Source organism: Narcine bancroftii, chromosome 4 (genome assembly GCF_036971445.1).
Source record: "Narcine bancroftii isolate sNarBan1 chromosome 4, sNarBan1.hap1, whole genome shotgun sequence".
NCBI lineage: Eukaryota > Metazoa > Chordata > Chondrichthyes > Torpediniformes > Narcinidae > Narcine > Narcine bancroftii.
The window spans coordinates 219,952,427-219,972,704 of NC_091472.1; the positions used below are offsets into that span (position 1 = coordinate 219,952,427).

General features: G+C 44.1%; 1 protein-coding gene across 9 annotated transcripts in view; it reads right to left on the minus strand.

The window, feature by feature from the left end:
* Positions 1–20,278, minus strand: part of LOC138761596 (uncharacterized) — a 756,070-nt gene that overhangs the window by 213,159 nt on the left and 522,633 nt on the right. For all 9 annotated transcript variants that reach the window (XM_069933972.1, XM_069933971.1, XM_069933973.1 and 6 more), the window contains one exon: positions 4,148–4,210. In XM_069933972.1, the coding sequence (XP_069790073.1) occupies positions 4,148–4,210 (63 nt within the window). The remainder of the gene's footprint in view (positions 1–4,147; positions 4,211–20,278) is intronic.

A 20,278-nucleotide genomic window follows, 5' to 3' on the forward strand; every position in this document is an offset into this window, starting at 1 on the left:
GTAGTTTATTTGGTTTAATTTTTTATCTTTATATTTTAATTGATGTTACTCAGTTATGGTTCATGGAGATTCACTGAAGAACTAATTGAAGGGTGTAGTGCTACCACAGTGTGCTACCACTATATATATTGCATGTATGGCTTAGGGCTAGTCTGCCCCTGAACCTGTGACTCCTCCCTCCCAGATATCTCCATAAAGGCGATCAGAGCCTGCAGGAGGTCATGGCTAAATTGGCTAAATCACTCGAGACAGCACAACGGAATACTGAAGGGTTCTCCTTGGGCAATGCAGCCGTCACATGGGAAACGCGGATGCCGCCATCTTGGTGCATGGGGTCTCCTGTAACCGCCGCTGGCATTAAGCACCTGATGTGCTACTTCTGTGGACATGGGAGATATCCCCAGAAGAGCTGCCAGGCCTGAAATGCAATGTACTCTGCCTGCAGGAAGAAGGGACACCACGTGAAGATATGTAGGTCCCTACCTTCCGCCAGCAGCACCACATGCAGCCACCAGCCCCCACCATCTTGAACCACACCACTTCTGGCTCCACCTTTGGCATCACTTCTGGTTGCAGGAAATGGCTCGATGGGGCCCCAAGAACAGCAAGGTGGGTCGGGATCTCTTCCAGCAGCGAAGGACAGCACCACGTGCATGATATGGGGGCCACTATCTGGGCGGGAGGCTCCGAACCAATACAGCAGTGTCTTGGACAGCGATCAGACGCTGGCCTCCATCATCCTTGATGAAAATAGCCCACATCAACTGGTCAAGGCCATGATGACGATTAAGGTAAACAGCCACACCACGGATTGCTTATTCGACACAGGAAACACTGAGAGCTTTATTCATCTGGCTACTGTACAATGCTACACCCTTGTGGTAACCCCGGCACAATGTAAGGTCTACTTGGCCTCCAAATCTCACTCAGCCGAGATCTGCAGCTGCTACAGTGTGACACTGACTGTGCAAGGCACGGAGTATAAGAACCTTAACCCCTTGATCATACTCCACCTCTGTGCACCAGTCATACTGGGACTAGATTTCCAGTGCAAGCTACAGAATGTCCAGATGTAGTTTGATGGGCCATACCCGTTCCTCACAATCTGCAACACCAATTCTTAAGCTACCTGTCCCCTCCGAATATGATCTGTGGCCTCTCTACCCTCTGGGTCCCATTCCACCCCCAACTGCAAGCCTGTCACTACCAAGAGCAAGCAAAATAGCCCCAGGAACAGAGCCTTAATCAAAGCAGAAGTCAAACCGCTTCTGGCAGAGGAGATCATAGAGCCCAGGACCAGACCATGGAGACCCCAAGTGCCGGTTGTAAAGGGCAGGGAGAAACGTCACATGGTTATTGATTATAGTCAGACCAGAAACCGCTTCACCCAGCTGGATGCCTATCCATTTCCCTGCATTCCTGACATAGTAAATAAGATCGCCCAGTACTGGGTCTTCTCAACTATTGACCTCAAGTCGGTGTACCATCAACTGCCCATCCAGCTGCAGGACAGCCCATATACTGTCCTCGAGGCAGACAGCTGCCTCTACGGGTGTCCGTCTTCCAATCGGAGATGGACTGGACAATGTGACCATCTGTGGCCATGACTATCAGGACCATAATGCCAATCTCCACAAGTTCCTCCAGTTGGTCAAAAACCTTAATCTGACCTATTACCAAAAGAAGTGCATCTTTAGCACTTCACGGGTGGCCATCCTGGACTGCATGGTGGAGAATGGTATCATTGGGCCATGCACCTCCTGTTGGAACTCTCATTGCCCCAGACACTCAAAGCCCTGAAAAGATGCTTGGGCTTCTTTTCTTATTATGCCCAATGGGCCCCCAATTACATGGACAAAGCCTGCCCCCTGGTGAAATCGACCACTTTTCCCCTGTCAGCAGAAGCCCAAACGGCATTCACACGTATCAAGGGCGACATCAGCAACCAGGCGATGCATGCTGAGGATGAATCCATCCCTTCCAGGTGGATAGAGATATGTCCAAATTTGTCCTGGCTGCCACATTCAACCAGGCGAGCAGGCCCATGGCAATCTTCTCCTGAAACCTCCTGGGCCCCGAACTTCCACACTCAGCAATAATGGAAGCTGTGTGCCACTGGAGACACTACCTGGCCGGAAAATCATTTACCCTGCTGACTGACCAATGTCAGTGTAATAACAAATAGTGGGGATAAATCAAGAATGACAAGATCCTGAGGTGGAGAATTAAGCTATCTACCTACAACTACAAGATCTTGTACCAGCCCAGGAATCTCAATGAGCATCCCAGGGGACATGTGCCAACGTGCAGTCGGACCACTTCCAAGCCCTTCACATCAACTGCTGCCACCCCAGCATCACCAGGCTTTACCACTTTGTCAGAGCTCGTAACCTCTCCTACTCTGTCAAAGACATCAGAGAGTTGACATGGAACTGCCTGGTCTGCGCCAAGTGTAAACCCTAGTTCTACTGGCCGGACAAAACCCACCTCATCAAAGCCACCCACCCTTTCAAGTGGCTGAGTATGGACTTTAGGGAACCCTTCCCGTCCACAAACAGGAATGTGTATTCCCTCAACATCATAGTCAAGTCCTCCCGTTTCCCCTTTGCCTTCTCCTGCTCGGATATGACCACGGCCACCATCATAAAGGTACTGCGTGGCATCTTTGCTACATTCATAGCAACCGGAGATCTTCATTCATGAGCAAGGAACTGCACCAGAACCTGTTGGCCAAAGGCATAGCCATGAGCAAGACCACAGGCCCTCGGGGGAACGGACAGGTAGAAAAGGAGAACGCCACCATCTGGAGGGAAGTCCTCCTAGCCCTATAATTGAAGGGCCTCCCTCTGAGGAGCTCCACATTACCAAGTCCCTCCTCTGCACCGCTACGAATGCCTCACCACATGAAAGGCTCTTTTCCTTCCCCAAGAAGTCAGCATCAGGAACAACATTGCCATCCTGGCTGACGAACTTTGGGCCCATACTGCTCCAGAGGCATGTCAGGCACCATGAGACTGACACCTGTTCAAGAAGGTCCACCTCCTCCATGCCAATCCCCAATATGGCTATGTGGAGTACCAGGATGGGTGAAAGGACACTGTCTCTCTCTGGGACCTGGTGCATGCAGGGGACCCTGCGATCAACCAGCCCACACCACCTCTCAGTAATCCTAGTCGGTCCCGCTATTGGTGCTTGACCCTGATTAACCGGCCCCATCATGGTGCCCAACCTTGCGCCCCGAACACAAACTGATCTGAACAATCCCACTGTACTAAACCCCCCTCAGCCACCTGAGACACAGCCTGTTACAGAAGACACTGCCTGGAACCAGCAGTGTGCCACAGCAGATCCTGCGATGGTTGCATTGACAGACTAGACCACCAGACAGGCTAAATCTGTAATGAACATAATACCACATCACCCTGCCGGACTATGTTTTAAAAGAAGGGGTGAATGTGGTGCTGCCACTGTGCTCTACCACTATGTATATTGTCTGTTTGTGCTTATGGGCTGGCCCTCCCCTGAACCTGTGACTCCTCCCTCCCATATATCCCCATAAAGGTTGTTACACCCAAACTCCTCCTTCAGCACCTGCCTTGGAACCGGGCCACCAACATGTAAGATGTGCTAATATCTAAAGGTGATTAAAGCCTATTAATCACAGATCCTTGTCTAATATGGTTGATTGGTAGCACAAAAGGCCTATGGAACAGCCGAGTGTTAAAATGTACAAAACATTTGAGGGAAATGGATGGCCCTTGGGGTTTAGTTACTGAGGGCCAGATGCTGTTCAGGGCTTGCACCATTGCAGGATGATGCAGCAGGTGGGTCTTGACCTTGGAGGGCAAAATGGAGCTGAAATGAGGGTGAGCTAGCATGATTACTGGATCTTCCATGATCTAGCCCATTGCACATTGGTGTAACATTAATCTGCATGCAGGAACAGCTAAAGTACCAAGCTGTACAATGAGTTACAGCTTACTATAGCCAAGAAAATATTGTATGTGATGAAGTTATGAAAGGTGCACACTGTCACACCCATCTCATGTGTTTTTATATGTCAGATTAAATGTGTATTTTCATCTTTTCCTGCTTTAATGAGAAAAAATTACTTTCCAATATAAAATTACCTAGTAATAATGTTTACCTGCTCAGGGCATTTGTTTAGAGTTGTCTTCAGCCATTGATGTGCCTTCTTCTGAAACATCACCTGGGGAATAGTGAGAAAAAAACATGAATGAAGCATAAACCAGCAGATACAATTTGATTGTCCAGGAATGCAAAAGGCTCTAAGGTAGCAAACGTAGCCAGATCTATCATGTGCTCTGACCTCCTGTCCATTCCATGTATATATGTGAGGTTGTGCTTCAAGAAGGCAGCTAAAATGATAGAGGACCCCCATCACCCTGGTCACAACCTCTCCTCACTGCTACCCTCAGGCACAGGGAACAGCCTGAGCATCTCTGTAGCACGATCAATGACCACTTACAGACACAAGTAAGGGCCAAAGGCTTTATTGATCTAGGGATCCAAGCATGCCTCAGCATACTGCTGGCTCAAGTCCAAGGGCAGGTATGAGGGAGGACACTAGGGCTCTCGGCCTTTATTAGGAGTCTTAAGGGGAGGGGCTACTGGTTCAGCAGGCAGGCCAGCCTGCCTGGCTCAGTGGGGAATGTGCCCGGAAAGCCATGTTCCACCCCAACCTCTAGGTTCAAGAACAGTTTCTTTCCACAGTTATCAGGCTTTTGAACCTCCCCTTGCTGCACGAATCATAGACTGCTCCCACACCACAAAAGGACTGTGTCTACTGTTGCAAATCACCTTTTATTGAATTGGGAAACTGAGCTTCTGGGAATAATTCAGAAGACACAGAATCGTTTCATCCCAAAGAAGAAGCAGCATTCAAAGGGCAGGGTGAGGCAACCTTGGCTGATAAGGGAATTCAAAGACAGCATAAAAGCAAAAGAGAGGGCATACAGTCTTGCAAAAAATTAGTGAGAAGCCAAAGGGTCGGGTATCTTTTTAAAAACTAAATGAAGACAACTGAAAAAAGCAAAAGGGGAGAAAAGATGAACAAAATATGAGTGTAAGATAGCCAGGAATATAAAAGAGGATACCCAAAGTTTTTCAGATACATAAAGAAATAAAGAGAGGCAAGAGGTGGAAATCAGAATGGTATTAGGGAACAAAAAATGGAAGATGAACTGAACAGATATTTCATGTCAGTCTTTTCTGTGGAAGATATCAGCAATGTGGGGGAGGGCAGAAATAAGTGGAATCGCTATTAATATGGAAACAATGCTTGGGAAACTGAAGGGGCTGAAGATGGATTGGTCATCTGGACCGCAGAGAAGCTGAAGAAATTGTGGACTGATTAGTAGTGATCTTGCAAAAATTGCTGGAATCGGAAATACTTTCGAAGGACTGGAAAATTAAGTATGTCACCCCACTCCTTAAGAAGGGAGAGAGGCAAAAGACAGGAAATTATAAGTTGCTTATCCTAACTTCAGCGGTTGGCAAGATTCTATTGTTCACTATTAAAGATGAGGTTTCGGAGTACTTGAAAGCACAAGATGAAAATGGGTTTCCTCCAGGGGAATTCTTGCCTGACAAAGCTGTTGGATTTCTCTGAGGAAGTAACAAGCAAGACAGATAATGGAGAAACAGTGGATGTGAGAGGGTACCAAGGGCGCTGCAGGATTCCTGATTGTGTTGGAGGTTTGGATTTGGAGCTCAGGTTGCTGATAGTTTGGACTGGATGGTGTGGCTGAGCTGCAGGAGTGCTGGAGATGAATCCACGGACTCTTGCGGGGGTGGGAAGGGATCTCTCTTTGGCTTCTCTTTCTCTAACTGTAAAAGGCACTTTAAGTAATTTCTGCTGTTGGTGAATCTGTCTTTACAGCAGGCAAAAGCAATTTTGTGTAATATGACACTGTTTTTATTACATGACAATAAATTGAATCTTAAATCTTGCTCATCTGGATCTTCAAAAGGACCTTCAGAAGGCTTTTGACAAGATGCTACACATGAGGTTGCTAAACATGGTATTGAAAGACAAAACACAGGAACACAAAGTGAGTGGGGTATATTATTCAAACCATAACTGACAATGATGTCTCCCTTCCTAATAGGTTTAACACCTTCGATGCACATTTTTTGATGAGAAAAACCTTGCAACAGCAAAGAAAGCCTCACCTTCCCCTGAAGAACAGGAACCCTGCATAGCCATGGCTGAGATGAGGAGGATCCTAGCCGGGGTGAACCCATGTAAAGCAGCAGGTCCACATAATATATCTGAATGGGTGCTGAAGGATTGTGCAGCCCACCTGACAGAGGTCCAAACATTTCAATGCAGCAGCCCACTATTCCCACAGGATTCAAGATAGTTACCAGTGCCCAAAAAAGCAATGGTAACTAGACTAAATGACTACCGCCCAGTGGCACTCACCTCTACGATCATGAAATGGTTTGAGCGACTGGTAATAGAATGCATGAAATCACACCTTCCAGCAACAGTGGACATGTTCCAGTTTGCCAACTATTCAGATGATGGTATAGCTCTGACCTTCCCCTCTGTGCTGACCCACCTAGAGAATGATGCTTCATATGCATTGACTTCAACACAATCATGCCTCAGAGGCTGGTGGATAGACTATCCTTGCTGGGACTCAGCACCCCTCTCTGCAACTGGATTCTGGACTTCTTGACTGAAACTCCACAGTCAGTCTAGGTTGGCAGCAAAACATCAAGTCCCATCATGCTGATCCCTGGCACATCTCAGGTGCTAATTTATGACTGCATGGCCACATTCAGTTCCAACAGAATAATCAAATGTGCAGATGATACTCATCAGCAAAAACAGGAACAACAACCTGAATCTCCAAGTGGACAAGACAAAGATGATTGTGGACAAGACAAAGATGATTGTGGACAAGACAAAGATGATTGTGGACTACAGGAAGACAAAGATCAAATTCAAATTTATTGTCAGAGTACAACCCTGAGATTATTTTTCCTGTAGACCAGGTAGAATTTCTACTTAATGGTAGTGTAAACTGTACTCAAGGAAAAGAAATGTATGCAAAAGAGAGAAATGTTAACAAAGAAAGCAATGTAGTCAAACTGTGCAAATCTAGAAAAAAAATCAGTAATAGATCATTTTAAATTAGTCTCTGAATCTGTTGTTTACGGATCTGATCGTGGAGGGGGTAATAACTATTCTTGATCGTAGTGGTACAAATTTTGTGGCACCTATACCCATTCTTGATGGCAGCAACAAGAACATAGCATGTCCTGGGTGGCATGGATCCTTCAAGATTGCTGCTGCTCCCTGACATCTATTCGCAATGGTTCCATCATGGAAAGAGCAAAGGGCACTAAGTTCCTTGGTATGCATAAAAAGGATGTTCTATTCTGCCCCCACACACTTCGTCATTCCTCGATAAGGCACTGGAGGACTTTCTAGGGAGGTTGAGGAGGGCAAGGCTACCAATTTTCATCTTGACATCTCACAGGAGCACAACTGAAAGTGTCCTGTCTGGCTGCATCATTGTGTGGGACAGTAGCTGAAAAGCATCAAACCGGAAGTCAATACAGAGGCTCATCAAAACAGCCGAGATCACTGGGGTCTCCCTTTCCTCTATTGATGACATTTATTGGAAACATCGCTTCATAGGTCTCAAAGAATTATGGAACATCCTTTACGCGCAGCACATAGTATCTTTAACCCACTACCATCAAAAAGGAAGTTCAGGAGGCATCAAAGTGAGACTGCCGGGAAATAGCTTGTTCCCACAGCCTGTGAGATTGATGAACAGTATCCTGTAACCGAGTAAATCATCCCATATATTTATACATATTTATTTTAAATTATATATTTATGTTTCTATGTGATTAATATGTACTGTGCATGGTGTGTGGATGTGTGTGCACTGTGGTGCAAAGAAATGCTGTTTTACCAGGTTGTATATTTACAGTCAGATGAAAATAAACTTGAACTTGAATGTACTTCAGTAAAGGAACAAGCATGGAAAAGACAAAGAGAGGGAATAAAGGGGGCCTTTTCTGGCTGGCTGCCAGTGACTGGTAGTGCTCCACACAGGGGTTGTTGAATTGGGTCAGATTAAGGTGATGGAATTAATGGCCAAGTTTGTGGTTGATGCAAAGTGGAAAGAATGGTAGGGAGAATGCAGAGGTTCTTGGACAGGTTGGGAAAATGGACAAAGAAGTGGGAGATAGAATGCAGTGTAGGGAAATGCATGGTCATGCACATTGGTAGAAGGAACAAAGAAATAGACTATTTTCTCAACGGGGAGAAAAGGTTAACCTGCAGGGTGAATCAGTAATAAGGAAGGCAAATGCAATATTAGTATTGATTTTGAGAGGACTGGAAGCAAAGATGTAACGTTGAGGATTTATAAGGTGTTGGTCAGATTTGCTGATAGTGAACCACGTTTGGAGTATTGTAAGCAGTTTTGGCCCCATATCTAAAGAAAGATGTTCTGACACTGGAAAAGGTGCAGAGGAGATTTACAAGAATGATCTCAGGGATGAGAGAGTTAATGTATGAGGAGCATTTGATAGCTCTGGGCCTGTGCTCACTGGCATTTAGAAGGATGAAGGGGGATCTCATCAAAACATTCTGAAAATTGAAAGTCCTAGATAGAGTGGATGTGGATGCGTAGAAGATGTTTCTTGTAGTGGGAGCATTTCAGACCAGAAAGCACAGCCTCAGATAAAGGACAGAGATGAGGAGAAGCTTCTTCAGCAGAGGGTGATGAATTCATCAAATCTGTAGCCATAGATCACTAAAGAGGATATTTAGGACAATTCAAGTAGAGGCTCATAGGTTCTTCATTAGTAAGGGTAACAAAAATTATGTGGAGAGGGCAAGAAATGAGGTTGAAAGGAAAAATACATTAGTCATGATGTGAATTGGTCAAATGGCCTAATTCTACTCCAAAGTCATTGTCTGACAAAATCAGAGAATTTGCAACCTGATGAGGGTGAGAACAAGGCCCTTTAAGGCCGGGGATAGGGGTCTTTACAAGAAGTCCGTGTACAACCTGCGGAAAGTCATCGCTGAAGCAAAGTGGCAATTCTGGAGGAAGCTGGATCAGAGACAGATACACACCAGCTAAGGCAGGGAATGCAGGCCATTACAGCCTACAAAGTCTGGGCAAACACTATAGATGGCTGTGATGCTTCATTACCTAATGAGCTGAACACCTTTGAGAAGAAGAACCTCACAGTGCCTACTAGAATCCTTGAAAGGGCTGAGGACTCTGTGAGTGACACCAGAACATCATTTAAGAGTGTAAACCCTCACAAGGCGTCAGGCCCTGACAGTGTATGAATTGGAAACAATATCTCCTCCTCCCTGATTATCAACCCAAAGATGTGTGCTTAGCCCATGACTCTACTCATTATACAACCATGCCTGTGTGGCCAGGCACAATTCCAATGCTATCTACAAGTTTGCCGATGACACCACAGTTGTCAGCAGAACCACAAACGGCAATGAGATAGCGTATAAGAGGGAGGTAGATCAACTCGTTGAATAGTGTAATGACAACAACCTTGAGCTCAATGTCAGCAAAACTAAGGACTTCAGGAGGAAGTCAGGAAAACATGACCCAGTCCTCATTGAGGGCTCAAAGTGGAGAGGATAAAGAATTTCAAATATCTGGGTATCAACATCTCTGAGGATCTGTCCTGGAGCTTCCACGTTGATGCAATCACAAGGAAGGTTCACCAATGGCTATACTGTGTGAGGTGTCTGAGGCGATTTGCTATGTCACCGAAGACTCTTGAAAGCTTCTACAGGTGTTCCATGGAGAGCATTCTGGCTGGTTGCATCGCTGTCAGGTATGGAGGTGCCAACTCTCAGGACAAGAATAAACTCCAGAGGGTTGATAACTCAACCAGTAACACCATGGGTACCAGACTTCACTCCATCAAGGACATCTACATGAGGCGGTGTCTTAAAAAAGCAGCCTTTATCCTCAAAGACCCCCCACCACCCAGGCCATGCCCTCTTCACTCTGCTACCCTCGGGGAAAAGGTACACCAGCCTAAAGACAAGCAATCAGCGGCACAAGGACAGCTTCTTCCCCGCTGCCATCAGATTCCCGAATAATCAGTGAACCACAGATACTGCCTTACTTCTTGTGCACTGTTATTATTTTTTACAGTAATGTTATAAGATGGTTATAATATAAACGTTTGCTCTGTGATGCTACCGCAAAACACCGAATTTCATGACTTGTTCATGATAATAAATCCTGATTCTAATTCTGACTGTTACAAAATTGGTTAATACAATAATCATTATAAATAGTATTTTTTAGATTAGAGTGTAAATTTTAAATCAATTTCTGCAAATGTATCACTCCATCATTTCTGCAGGGAACCTATGAAATATGTGAAGCCCAAAAGCTGTAGATGTTGGAATTTTGAACAAACAATGAATTGTTGGAAGAACTCAGCAGGTCAAACAGCATCCGTGGGTAGAAATAGTCATTTAACATTTCAATTATCAAGACAAAAGGAAAGGGAGTGCAATTATTCAAGATTCTTTTATTGTCATGTAATAAAACAGAGGTAATATTACTCAACATTCCATTTTGCCTGCCGCAAAGCAGGCAAAGATTCGCCATCAGCAGAAATTACCCAGCACTACTTACAGTCAGTAAAAGTGGAGCAAAAGAGATTCCCTTAAGAGTCACTGAGTGTCTGTGGATTCACCTTCAGTGCTTTCAGTGTGTGCAGCCAAACAGACCAGTACAAGCTGTCAGCAACCCGAGCACTATATCTAAACCTCCAACGCGATCTGTAAGCCTTCAACGCTAAAGGCCCCTTTAGGTTTCTTCCGCCCTCGGCACCCTCTCACATCCTGGTTCTGATACCTGGTATCCCTTCAGTCGGTCTCGAGTTAATTGCTTGCAGTCCGTAGCCTGGTGTGAATCCTTTGCAAGCAAGTTGTTCCTGCATGTGTTCCTTTCCTCTAGTCACCAACAGCCTGCAGTCTGTTTAATTTCCTTGCCTTAGTCACCAAGAGCCCACTGTTTGTGTGGTCATCAGCCACAGAACCTCTCATTGGTCTACCACCATGGTCAAAGTCTCGTTGGATTATCTCCTCTGCTTTTCCTTCTGAAACAGAGGGTTCTCTCCCTGTTTTCTAGTCCTCTGTACCAGTCCTCTGCTTCCCTGGAATCTGTAAGTCCTTGAGGCTGCCAGCGAACACAAGTTCTGCCATCTTGGACCCAGACTCTGCAGTCACAGGATTTTAAAATAAAACTCTGTCAGCTGCTTTAACAGCCATTTAAAGCCAGTACGAAGTCATCGGTAGTTGGGATGGGTGGTAGGACCCTGCAGAAGAGTTGCAGCAACTCTGGCAACACTGTCACTTTTTTACATAGATAAAGGGGGAAAGAAAATGGGGGAGAGGTTTAGACGTGATCCGATAGAAAGTTTGAGAGGTGGAGAGTAAATAAAAGGTGAGACTATTAAGATGGCGGGGATGGAAGAAGAAAGGTTAGAGAAAGGAAACAAAATATAGTAGGTGAAGAAGAGATGGAAATAGTGAAATCAGATGGGGTGGGGTTTGCCTAAAACAAGAAAAAACAATGTTCATGCAGTCAGGTTCAAAGCTGTCCAAGAGGAAAATGATGCACTATTCCTCAAGTTTACATGTGGCTTCATCCTGACAATTGAGGCCAACAACACACAGGTCATTGTGGGTTGGGAAGCTATGACTTAGGTTATTTATCATACTTTCTGAAGGGGCTTCTTTGCTCATAAACAAATTGAAGTTCTGACTTCCAACATGTTTGTAAAGGTTCTATAGTGACTTCGATCCAATAAATAGTTGCTTGAAGGCTAAGTGAGACACTTGTTAGTGATGCATTTTCAATTAGTTCCAATACCAGTCCAGATGTATTTTAATATTTTATTTAATATGCAAACTTGAAATTATCTTCTTTAATGTTGACATGAAATATTCACAAATAGCATCGGCACTGATGCTCTATGAATACAGAGTAACATTGGTGGTAATGGTCAACTAAAGTTATGGCAGTTTCACTCACCCTTCTCTATGGCTTTATGTTTAATATTCTAACTGAACTCCTGATTCACGCTCTGCCCCACTGCACATGCTCCTACACTACCACAACTGTATACTACAACTCACGAACCTGGAACCGCGCATGCGCATAACAACAAAGATGGCCGCAGAAAATAAAATTAACCCAGGATGCTTCCGACGACCACGTAGGAACCAAAAGGATGCCAACCTAACAAAGTAATTAAATTCTTTACACATTTTTTGCCAATTTGGTCCCTACATTTTGCAAAGGTTCATTTTTTTTTTCCTTTTGTGCATTTCAGTTTTCAATTGGAGTATTCCAAAAGCAACAAGTTTAAAAAAAACCCTTATAGCTGATGGAAGAAATATAAAGATGCACCTACAATTTGTTAATTTTCTGCCAGTTTCTGTTAATGTATGGCTTCCTTCTTGAAGCTTAAATAACTAAGTATGTTTGTATTAGTTGAAATAATTGTACACTGTATTTAATGACACGACTCAGAACATTCAATGAGCCTGACTTTCAGTCCATCCTGCCCAAAAGTGACTAACAGATTGATGGAGCTTAGACCGTTCTCTATATATCAAAGAAGGCTGATAGATAATGTGGTAGAGGTGTTAACATAAGAAAGGCTGAAATGAAGTAAATAGAGACTCGTCCAATGGAGATAAGAGTCAAACAGTTAAGGCCTGGACTTGCAACGAAATTATTAGTTCCACATTTCACTGTATCAGTGCCACCAAGCTTTGGATACCTACATGTCTGAATGTGAACTTGCTGTCTCAAACTTGCTGGATGATTTCAAAAAAGTTTTTATGATATTCTCTGATATTGATCTCTTCATGGAGTCAATAGGGAGTAAAGGTGAGAATTAGATCAGTGGCATTGTTTTTAAATTAACTTTATCAAATGATCATTGTAATTAAATATTATAATGCTTTTAAACATTTAATGTTAAGATATTTTTACTGATTTTGTATGTTTTTAATTGTTATTGTGTGTCAGACACAGTCAAATACATCTATTTTTGACAGGTTTTCAGCTGGCTAAACTGATGATATGGTTTCATGGAGTACAACAGATTTCTTCATAGGTGGGCTTGGTTTTCCCACCTTATTGTCTATCCTCCTACTGACTGCTCGACTACCAAACAGCAATGTTTACTTACATAAAGACCTGCTTCTTTGCTGGGCCACACCATGGAGGATTTTGTAGTTTTGTTAGAATATTGACACTGGCTGCTCATCAAAAGGAATTTTTCAGGGGTCAACAGTGAGCATGGATAGTTTCTGCAAGATTTAAAAGTTAGTGAAAAGCCTAGGATACCGGATTATTAAAAGAAATGTTTCTACTCAAGGAAGTGGGCATAATTAGGAACTCCCTACCTGTAAAGGTAGTGGAAGGAGTTTCAGTCTTGTCTTTGAGATCAGAAATGGAGAACTACATGATAGATTTGAAGACAGAAGAAATATTTTTTTTTTAAAAATTGGAAATGGCAGAGGATTTGGCATCAGACAAGACATAAGAGGAACTATGTGACAGGGAGATTTTTGAATCACTTTAATCCAGCATCCTCAGAGCTACAAATGCAGAACCAGAAATCAAATGTTAGATCATTAGTGATTATACTGTCATGATTGAAAAATGTGTCTTAATATTATAATTTTATCACCTTCTCGAATCGAGCATTGCAGGACGTCTTCGTGTAAGGCTTAACTAATAAGCATATTCAATTTAAGTTCTGAACTATCCAAGATTTAATGTTTCAATATGCAGATATAATTGCCATGTTGACTATGCAAAACATCAATGTTAATGAGGTAAATGTGCAAATAGCATTAGCAGAGGTAGAAGCTCTGATTTTAAAAAAACATGGCATAAATTTGGTACAAAAGATCAGAATAGCAGAAAAAACTGCTATTGATATTGTGGACATCATCCAACAGAGGTATGCCAATTAAGAGTTGGGAAATGAAAAAGAGAAGGGCACATAGCCCTGGTGTGTAAAACTAGACATAGCCTTGAAAGCCAGAAGAATGATAGCTACACAAGGTCTTGATGTGAAGGCAATGTTGATAACAAAAAATCCACAAAGGAGCAGGTAAAACAATATAGAAGCTGATGAGCAGTGTGGAGAGAGTTGATTACCATATTTGATGGCATATAAGTCCCACTTTTTTCCCCAAATTTGGCTTAAAAATATCCTCTGAGTCTTATACGCAAAGTTGAAATTAGGGTGACAATGGTGAGTAACATCGATAGTGATTATTGTCACTGCATGGCTCAGTATTAGGGAGGGAAGGATTTCCTACTGTCCACTTGGCATTGCCGCAATGGCCGCCTAGAAGATCGCTGGCTACTCACCCAGTTTCAAAAAGCCCATGGTGGTGCTGCGGCTGACCAGGAAGTGGGTCCACAGCTTTGCGGGCTACCTTTCCTCTCGTGGCCTGTTCTTTCTGGAGCTGCTGATGCCCTCACTTCCCCTGGTGAGAAGACCAATCACAGCGTGCAGGAGGAACCTATTCGCCAACATCACCAACACCTGTGGCTTGCTGGTGGGGACCCTGGGCCCTGAAGCTGGGTGGCCTGCTGAGGAGAAGCCCCACAGCAAAGTAAGTGAGTATTGAAAAACAAACATTCTGCTTACACATAAATACAGTTAAAAAAAAATTTAATATTCCCTACTGAAATGGGGATCTTATATGCCTGTGGTTTTATGTCATCAAATATGGTAATTTCTCTTGTACCAATAATGAAAACTAGAGCAAATATTAAAATAAAGTGAAAGTTAATTATCAGTTCTGATGGAATGTCATTGATCTGAAACATTAGCTCCTTCTGTCTTTCTGCAGATGCAGTCTGACCTTTCCTAGATACGCCTCAATATCATGCCTGGTTTCTGCCAGACCATTCAAAGGTACTAACACTGCTGCATTCATTTCTGAAGCAGGAAGAACCACATGGTAGAAATGGGACAAAACAAAAGAGATCCCTTAATTAGTGACCTATCATGGACACACATCTCCTCACTTGTCAGGAAGGTGTAACAGCAACTACACTTACTGACAGAATTGAAGCTGGCAAGGCTACTGGCCACCATCATGTCAACCTTCCACAGGAGAGCCTCCTGGCCGCCTGCATCACAGTGTGGTACAGTTGCTGCAGAAAAATGGATTGGACCATAAGAAAGGAAGAGAGGATCATTGGAGTCTACTGGGATCATTGTTTGAAGAGGGCGCACAAAATCATAGAGGACCACCCTGCATACAGTATTTTTCAGCTGTTCCCATTAGGGAAGAGATACAGGATTATCAGAGTGAGCCCCATCAGGCCAAGGAACAGCTTTTTCCCATGGGCAGTGAGAATGCTGAAGACCAAATAAACTACTCATATTATCCGAAGTTCTCATACTCATGAAACAATATTTATTTATTTAATTGTATAGATCAGTGGCTCTCAAACTTTTTCTTTCCATTCACAAACGACTTTAAGTATTCCCTGTGCCATAGATGCTCTGTGATTAGTAAGGGATTGCTTAAGGTTGTTATTGGGTGGAAAGAAAAAGTTTGAAAACCACTGTTTTAATCGTACCTAATTGACTCGTTACATATACAGTTTCATAACTACAAAGGAAATGCACCAATGTCAATTTTTCTCAAGCAAAATATTTTAGTAACAATATGGTCTGAAGCAGTGATTCTCAACCTTCCCTTCCCTCTCACATCCCTCCTTAAGCAATCCCTTACTAATCACAAAGCACCGACGGCACAGGGATTACTTAAGGTGGAATGTGAGTGGAAAGAAAAAGGTTGAGTACCACTGGTGTAGATGAAATACTCATCCTGCATTTCTATTGTTTGTCTGTGTGTGTGTTATGATTGTTTGTGTGTCTGCGTGTTTTGCACTGAGGACCAGAGAACATCATTTCATCAGGTCGTACTTGTACAATCTCCGCTCCATCCTCAACATTCATTGGAGCGCCTTCATCCCTAACATCGAAGTACTCGAGATGGCAGAGGCCGACAGCATCGAGTCCACGCTGCTGAAGATCCAGCTGCGCTGGGTGGGTCACGTCTCCAGAATGGAGGACCATCGCCTTCCCAAGATCGTGTTATATGGAGAGCTCTCCACTGGCCACTGTGACAGAGGTGCACCAAAGAAGAGGTACAAGGACTGCCTAAAGAAATCTCTTGGTGCCTGCCACATTGACCACCGCCAGTGGGCTGATATCGCCTCAAATCGTACATCTTGGCGCCTCACAGTTCGGCGGGCAGCAACCTCCTTTGAAGAAGACCGCAGAGCCCACCTCACTGACAAAAGACAAAGGAGGAAAAACCCAACACCCAACCCCAACCAACCAATTTTCCCCTGCAACCGCTGCAACCGTGTCTGCCTGTCCCGCATCGGACTTGTCAGCCACAAACAAGCCTGCAGCTGACGTGGACATTTACCCCCTCCATAAATCTTCGTCCTCGAAGCCAAGCCAAAGAAGAAGAAAGAAACTTGTATGATCAAATAACAATAAACTTGACTTGATCTGCTCTCTGGGAAAAAAATCCCTTTAAAATTTATCACTACATCATCAAGAGGACTCACACACTAAAACTAGATTGTGTACTTGGACAACATCCAGAAAGGTGAATTAGCTTTTCATTGCACATAGAAGAAGGAGTAAGAACGAGGAATTAAATTCAAATGAAAAGACAGGCAAAGGCAATCTTAATTGCAATCAAACAGTTGCACTATTCCTTGTTGAGCACATCATTTTTGTTCCAAATGGAGTGACTAATGTTGTGACCAATCACCAGTTACAACCCTTGATAGCCAATCTTGGACCCAAGTCTACAATTGGCATAATGATACCTCAAGAAGACAGCGATGTGCTCACCTTCTGTCCCAATAAAACCCAGGGGTTAGAGTCCCCTGGAGAAAATGGGGGTTAGAGGCCCCCTAGAGAAACAGGGGTTAGAGGCCCCTGAAAAACCCAGGGGTTAGGGTCCCCTGGAGAAAATGGGGGTTAGAGGCCCGCTAGAAAAACAGGGGTTAGAGGCCCCTGAAAAAACAGGGGTTTGAGTCCCCTGGAATAAAAACGGGGGTTAGAGTCCCCCTAGAGAAATAGGGGTTAGAGTCCCCTAGTAGAGACATAGATATAAAAGTTAGAGTTCTTGGCCAAATAGATTTAGTGAACATATTGTATAATAGTTACGTTTTTTAGTAGTGTGCTAAGTTTTCCTTGTTCGATATTGTATAACAGTTACGTTTTTTTGTTAGTATTGCGCTGTTTTCCTTGTTCAGTATTGTATAATAGTTACTTGTTTTAGTATTGTGATAAGTTTTCCTTTTGTGTTTGTAGGAAAGTGTGAAGGTTCAAGGTAAATTGACGGGGGGCGAAATTCTATCAGGTGAGAGACTGATTGAATTACGAGGTCTGAAGGGAAAAAGATAGGAACATAAGATGGAAGGAGAGGAATGTCAGGAGTATGGGGGATGTGGATGGATTCCTCCATCTGTAAACCAACAGTGGGAAAAAACAAGGAGTCAATTAATGGGTGGACTACCGAAGGGAGAGGAAGTAAAGGCTATGAAACGGTACGATCAGATACGGAAAGAGCTGCAGAGTCAGGGGAAGGTGCCGCTAGGATTAGGAAAAATCAGGCTTGTATTGTACTTACGAGAAGCCGAAAGGGAGGCGAGAAAGGAGGTACAGGAACATGAGAAAGAGGGACAAGGGTCTATCTTGGATAGAAGAAAATTTAAACAACAGAAGAAAGCGAAGGAGCAGAGGAGAGCATATTTACATAATATGACATTGGCTTGCATGGCTGTGGAAACAAACCTTCCCCTATCATAAAGGAGAAAACGGGGGAGGAGATGACAGGGGAGGTTAAGCCATCAGCCCCGCTATATCCAAAGTTACCAGAGACGTTGCCACCACCTTATCCGATTCCCCAAATGCCAGTGATGCAGATAAATGAGGGAATAGTGAATGTCACTGAATTAGCAGGTCACGAACTCCAGGATGTGAGAGATGGGAAAATTGACCTAAAATTATGAACATGGAAGAAACTAAAGTTCATCAGTAAAATGGCTGAAACCAGTTCAAACAGGATAAGTTTGGGGCTTAGGATGCAGGAAAGCAGAGTCAGCACGATTAACATAAGAATCTTCTATCCTTTGTGACAAGACCATAGGACTAAGATAAGGAATGGTAAGGTACAATAGAATGTAGGAAGTTGAGGTAGTCTGGATCAGATAAGGGTCTCCTAGCCCTGGACAGAAGTACCAAGTCATACATTTCTAATTAGCTAACCATACACAGATTTATACATATGAAATTAGCCAACCCTAGATAGAATGAGTCAACTCTGCATATTAAGAGACTGTAGCCCAGAGAATCAGGAAGGTGTGAATAAGGACAATGACATGATGGGGCACCCACAGGATACCCCCTGGTCCTCCAAGTGTACTGAAACTGCACGTAGGCAGGAAGAATTACCTATGCCAAACCCATCCAGGGGGCAGAAGAATGTAAGGGGGAGGGCATTCTGATACTGAAATTGACTGTATAAAAGTTGGGTGAGCCCCAGTATGTGTGTGTATTCCCAGGGTAAGGGGAAGCACCCAACTTTGCATTGTTGTAGTAATAAATGTTCTTTGTTCTCAATTTTTGTCTCGAGCAATTTCTTTAAAGGTACTTTAATTCCTAACAAGGAGGTGAAGGAGAGACTTAAGAGAGTTATGCAGGAAAGGGTGGAGGAAATGAAGGAGTTAACGAAGGAAATACAGAACAACTGGAAAAAACAAATGAGAGAGAGCAAGAACAGACACTTGAGAATGCCCCCTCTCACCCCCTTTACAGCTTGGGCTGTGGGAAATACAGCAGGTAGAATGGTTGCAGGAACCACTAGGTGCCCTGATGCCGAACCATTTGCCAAACATGCTACGGCAGTAGGAAGTGCAATGCGGGTAAGTTTCCCGTTCGCCCTGGTGTCATGCAGTCCCTGACCTTTTCCATTAAGGAGGATGAGGAGATCTCGACCTTTTTGAGTCAGTGTAAGGAGAGTTGGACGGATAAAGCAGGAGTACACCCAGCCACAGAACCCTTGCAGACTACACTATTTAGGTCTGCAGTAATGCGCGGGCTGCCAGCTGTACTCAGGGAGGCATTAGAGAATAACCCTGATATTCCTGGTTGCTCGACCGAGCAATGGGAAAAACATTTGACCCGTCACATGAAGCGTTATAGGGCTAAGCAAAAGGAGGACAAACAAATTACGGAGTCTGCACAAGTGCAACTCCTTAAGCTTCAATTGGAAGAGGCTAGGAAAAAGGCAAATGAGGCAAAAAGGAATCCCTCAAAGGGTGCGAACCAGATGATTCAGCAGCCACCGCAGCCACCACAAAGGAATAATATAAATTGGCACCCGGCCCCAAATTGGGCACCGGGTCCCACCTATGGGGGCAGGACTGGAGGTCCAATGGAGGGATTCCGAGTAAGAAGGAGAGGTCGGGGTATTCCACGAGTACAGCCAGCCGTATGTTTTGGATGTGGTCAACCAGGACACTGGAAGAGAGAGTGCCCCCTAGCATGGGGTCTTCAGGACACTGGGGGAAGGGGATATGGACCACCACAATATGAGCCTTGGGTCCAACCCCAGAGATCGTCACTGCCACCCCCGGTACATCAGGCTCCCCATGCGGCTCTAGCTCCAACGAGACAATTCCCATTGCTGATGGAGGAAGAGCAATGTTACCCACAGTGATGGGGCCCGAGCACCCAAGAGCAGGCTAGGGTGGCAGACCCCTTCCTGCAGATTAAAGTGATGGACATGGAAGTATCATTTTTAGTAGATACGGGTGCCAGATTTTCAACACTTACTGGCGCTGAGTTTCAATCTAAAAAGTCATCCTCTAGCGTCCAGTTGATAGGGTTCTCGGATACACCAGAAAATCTGCCGTTTTCTACACTAGTCACTTCTGTGGCAGGACAGACTTTCACACATCAATATATTCTGTCGGCAATGCCCTACTAATCTTTTGGGCAGAGATCTGCTGGTCAGGTGTGGAGCATCGATCCTTTGCAGACCTAGCGGAATAGAGGTCACCTTTCCAAATAGATATTCAATGAGCTACGCTTTTTTCCAGTTCTCAGATGATGTTGTCAGCCGCTGGAGGATCCGCGTCTGAGG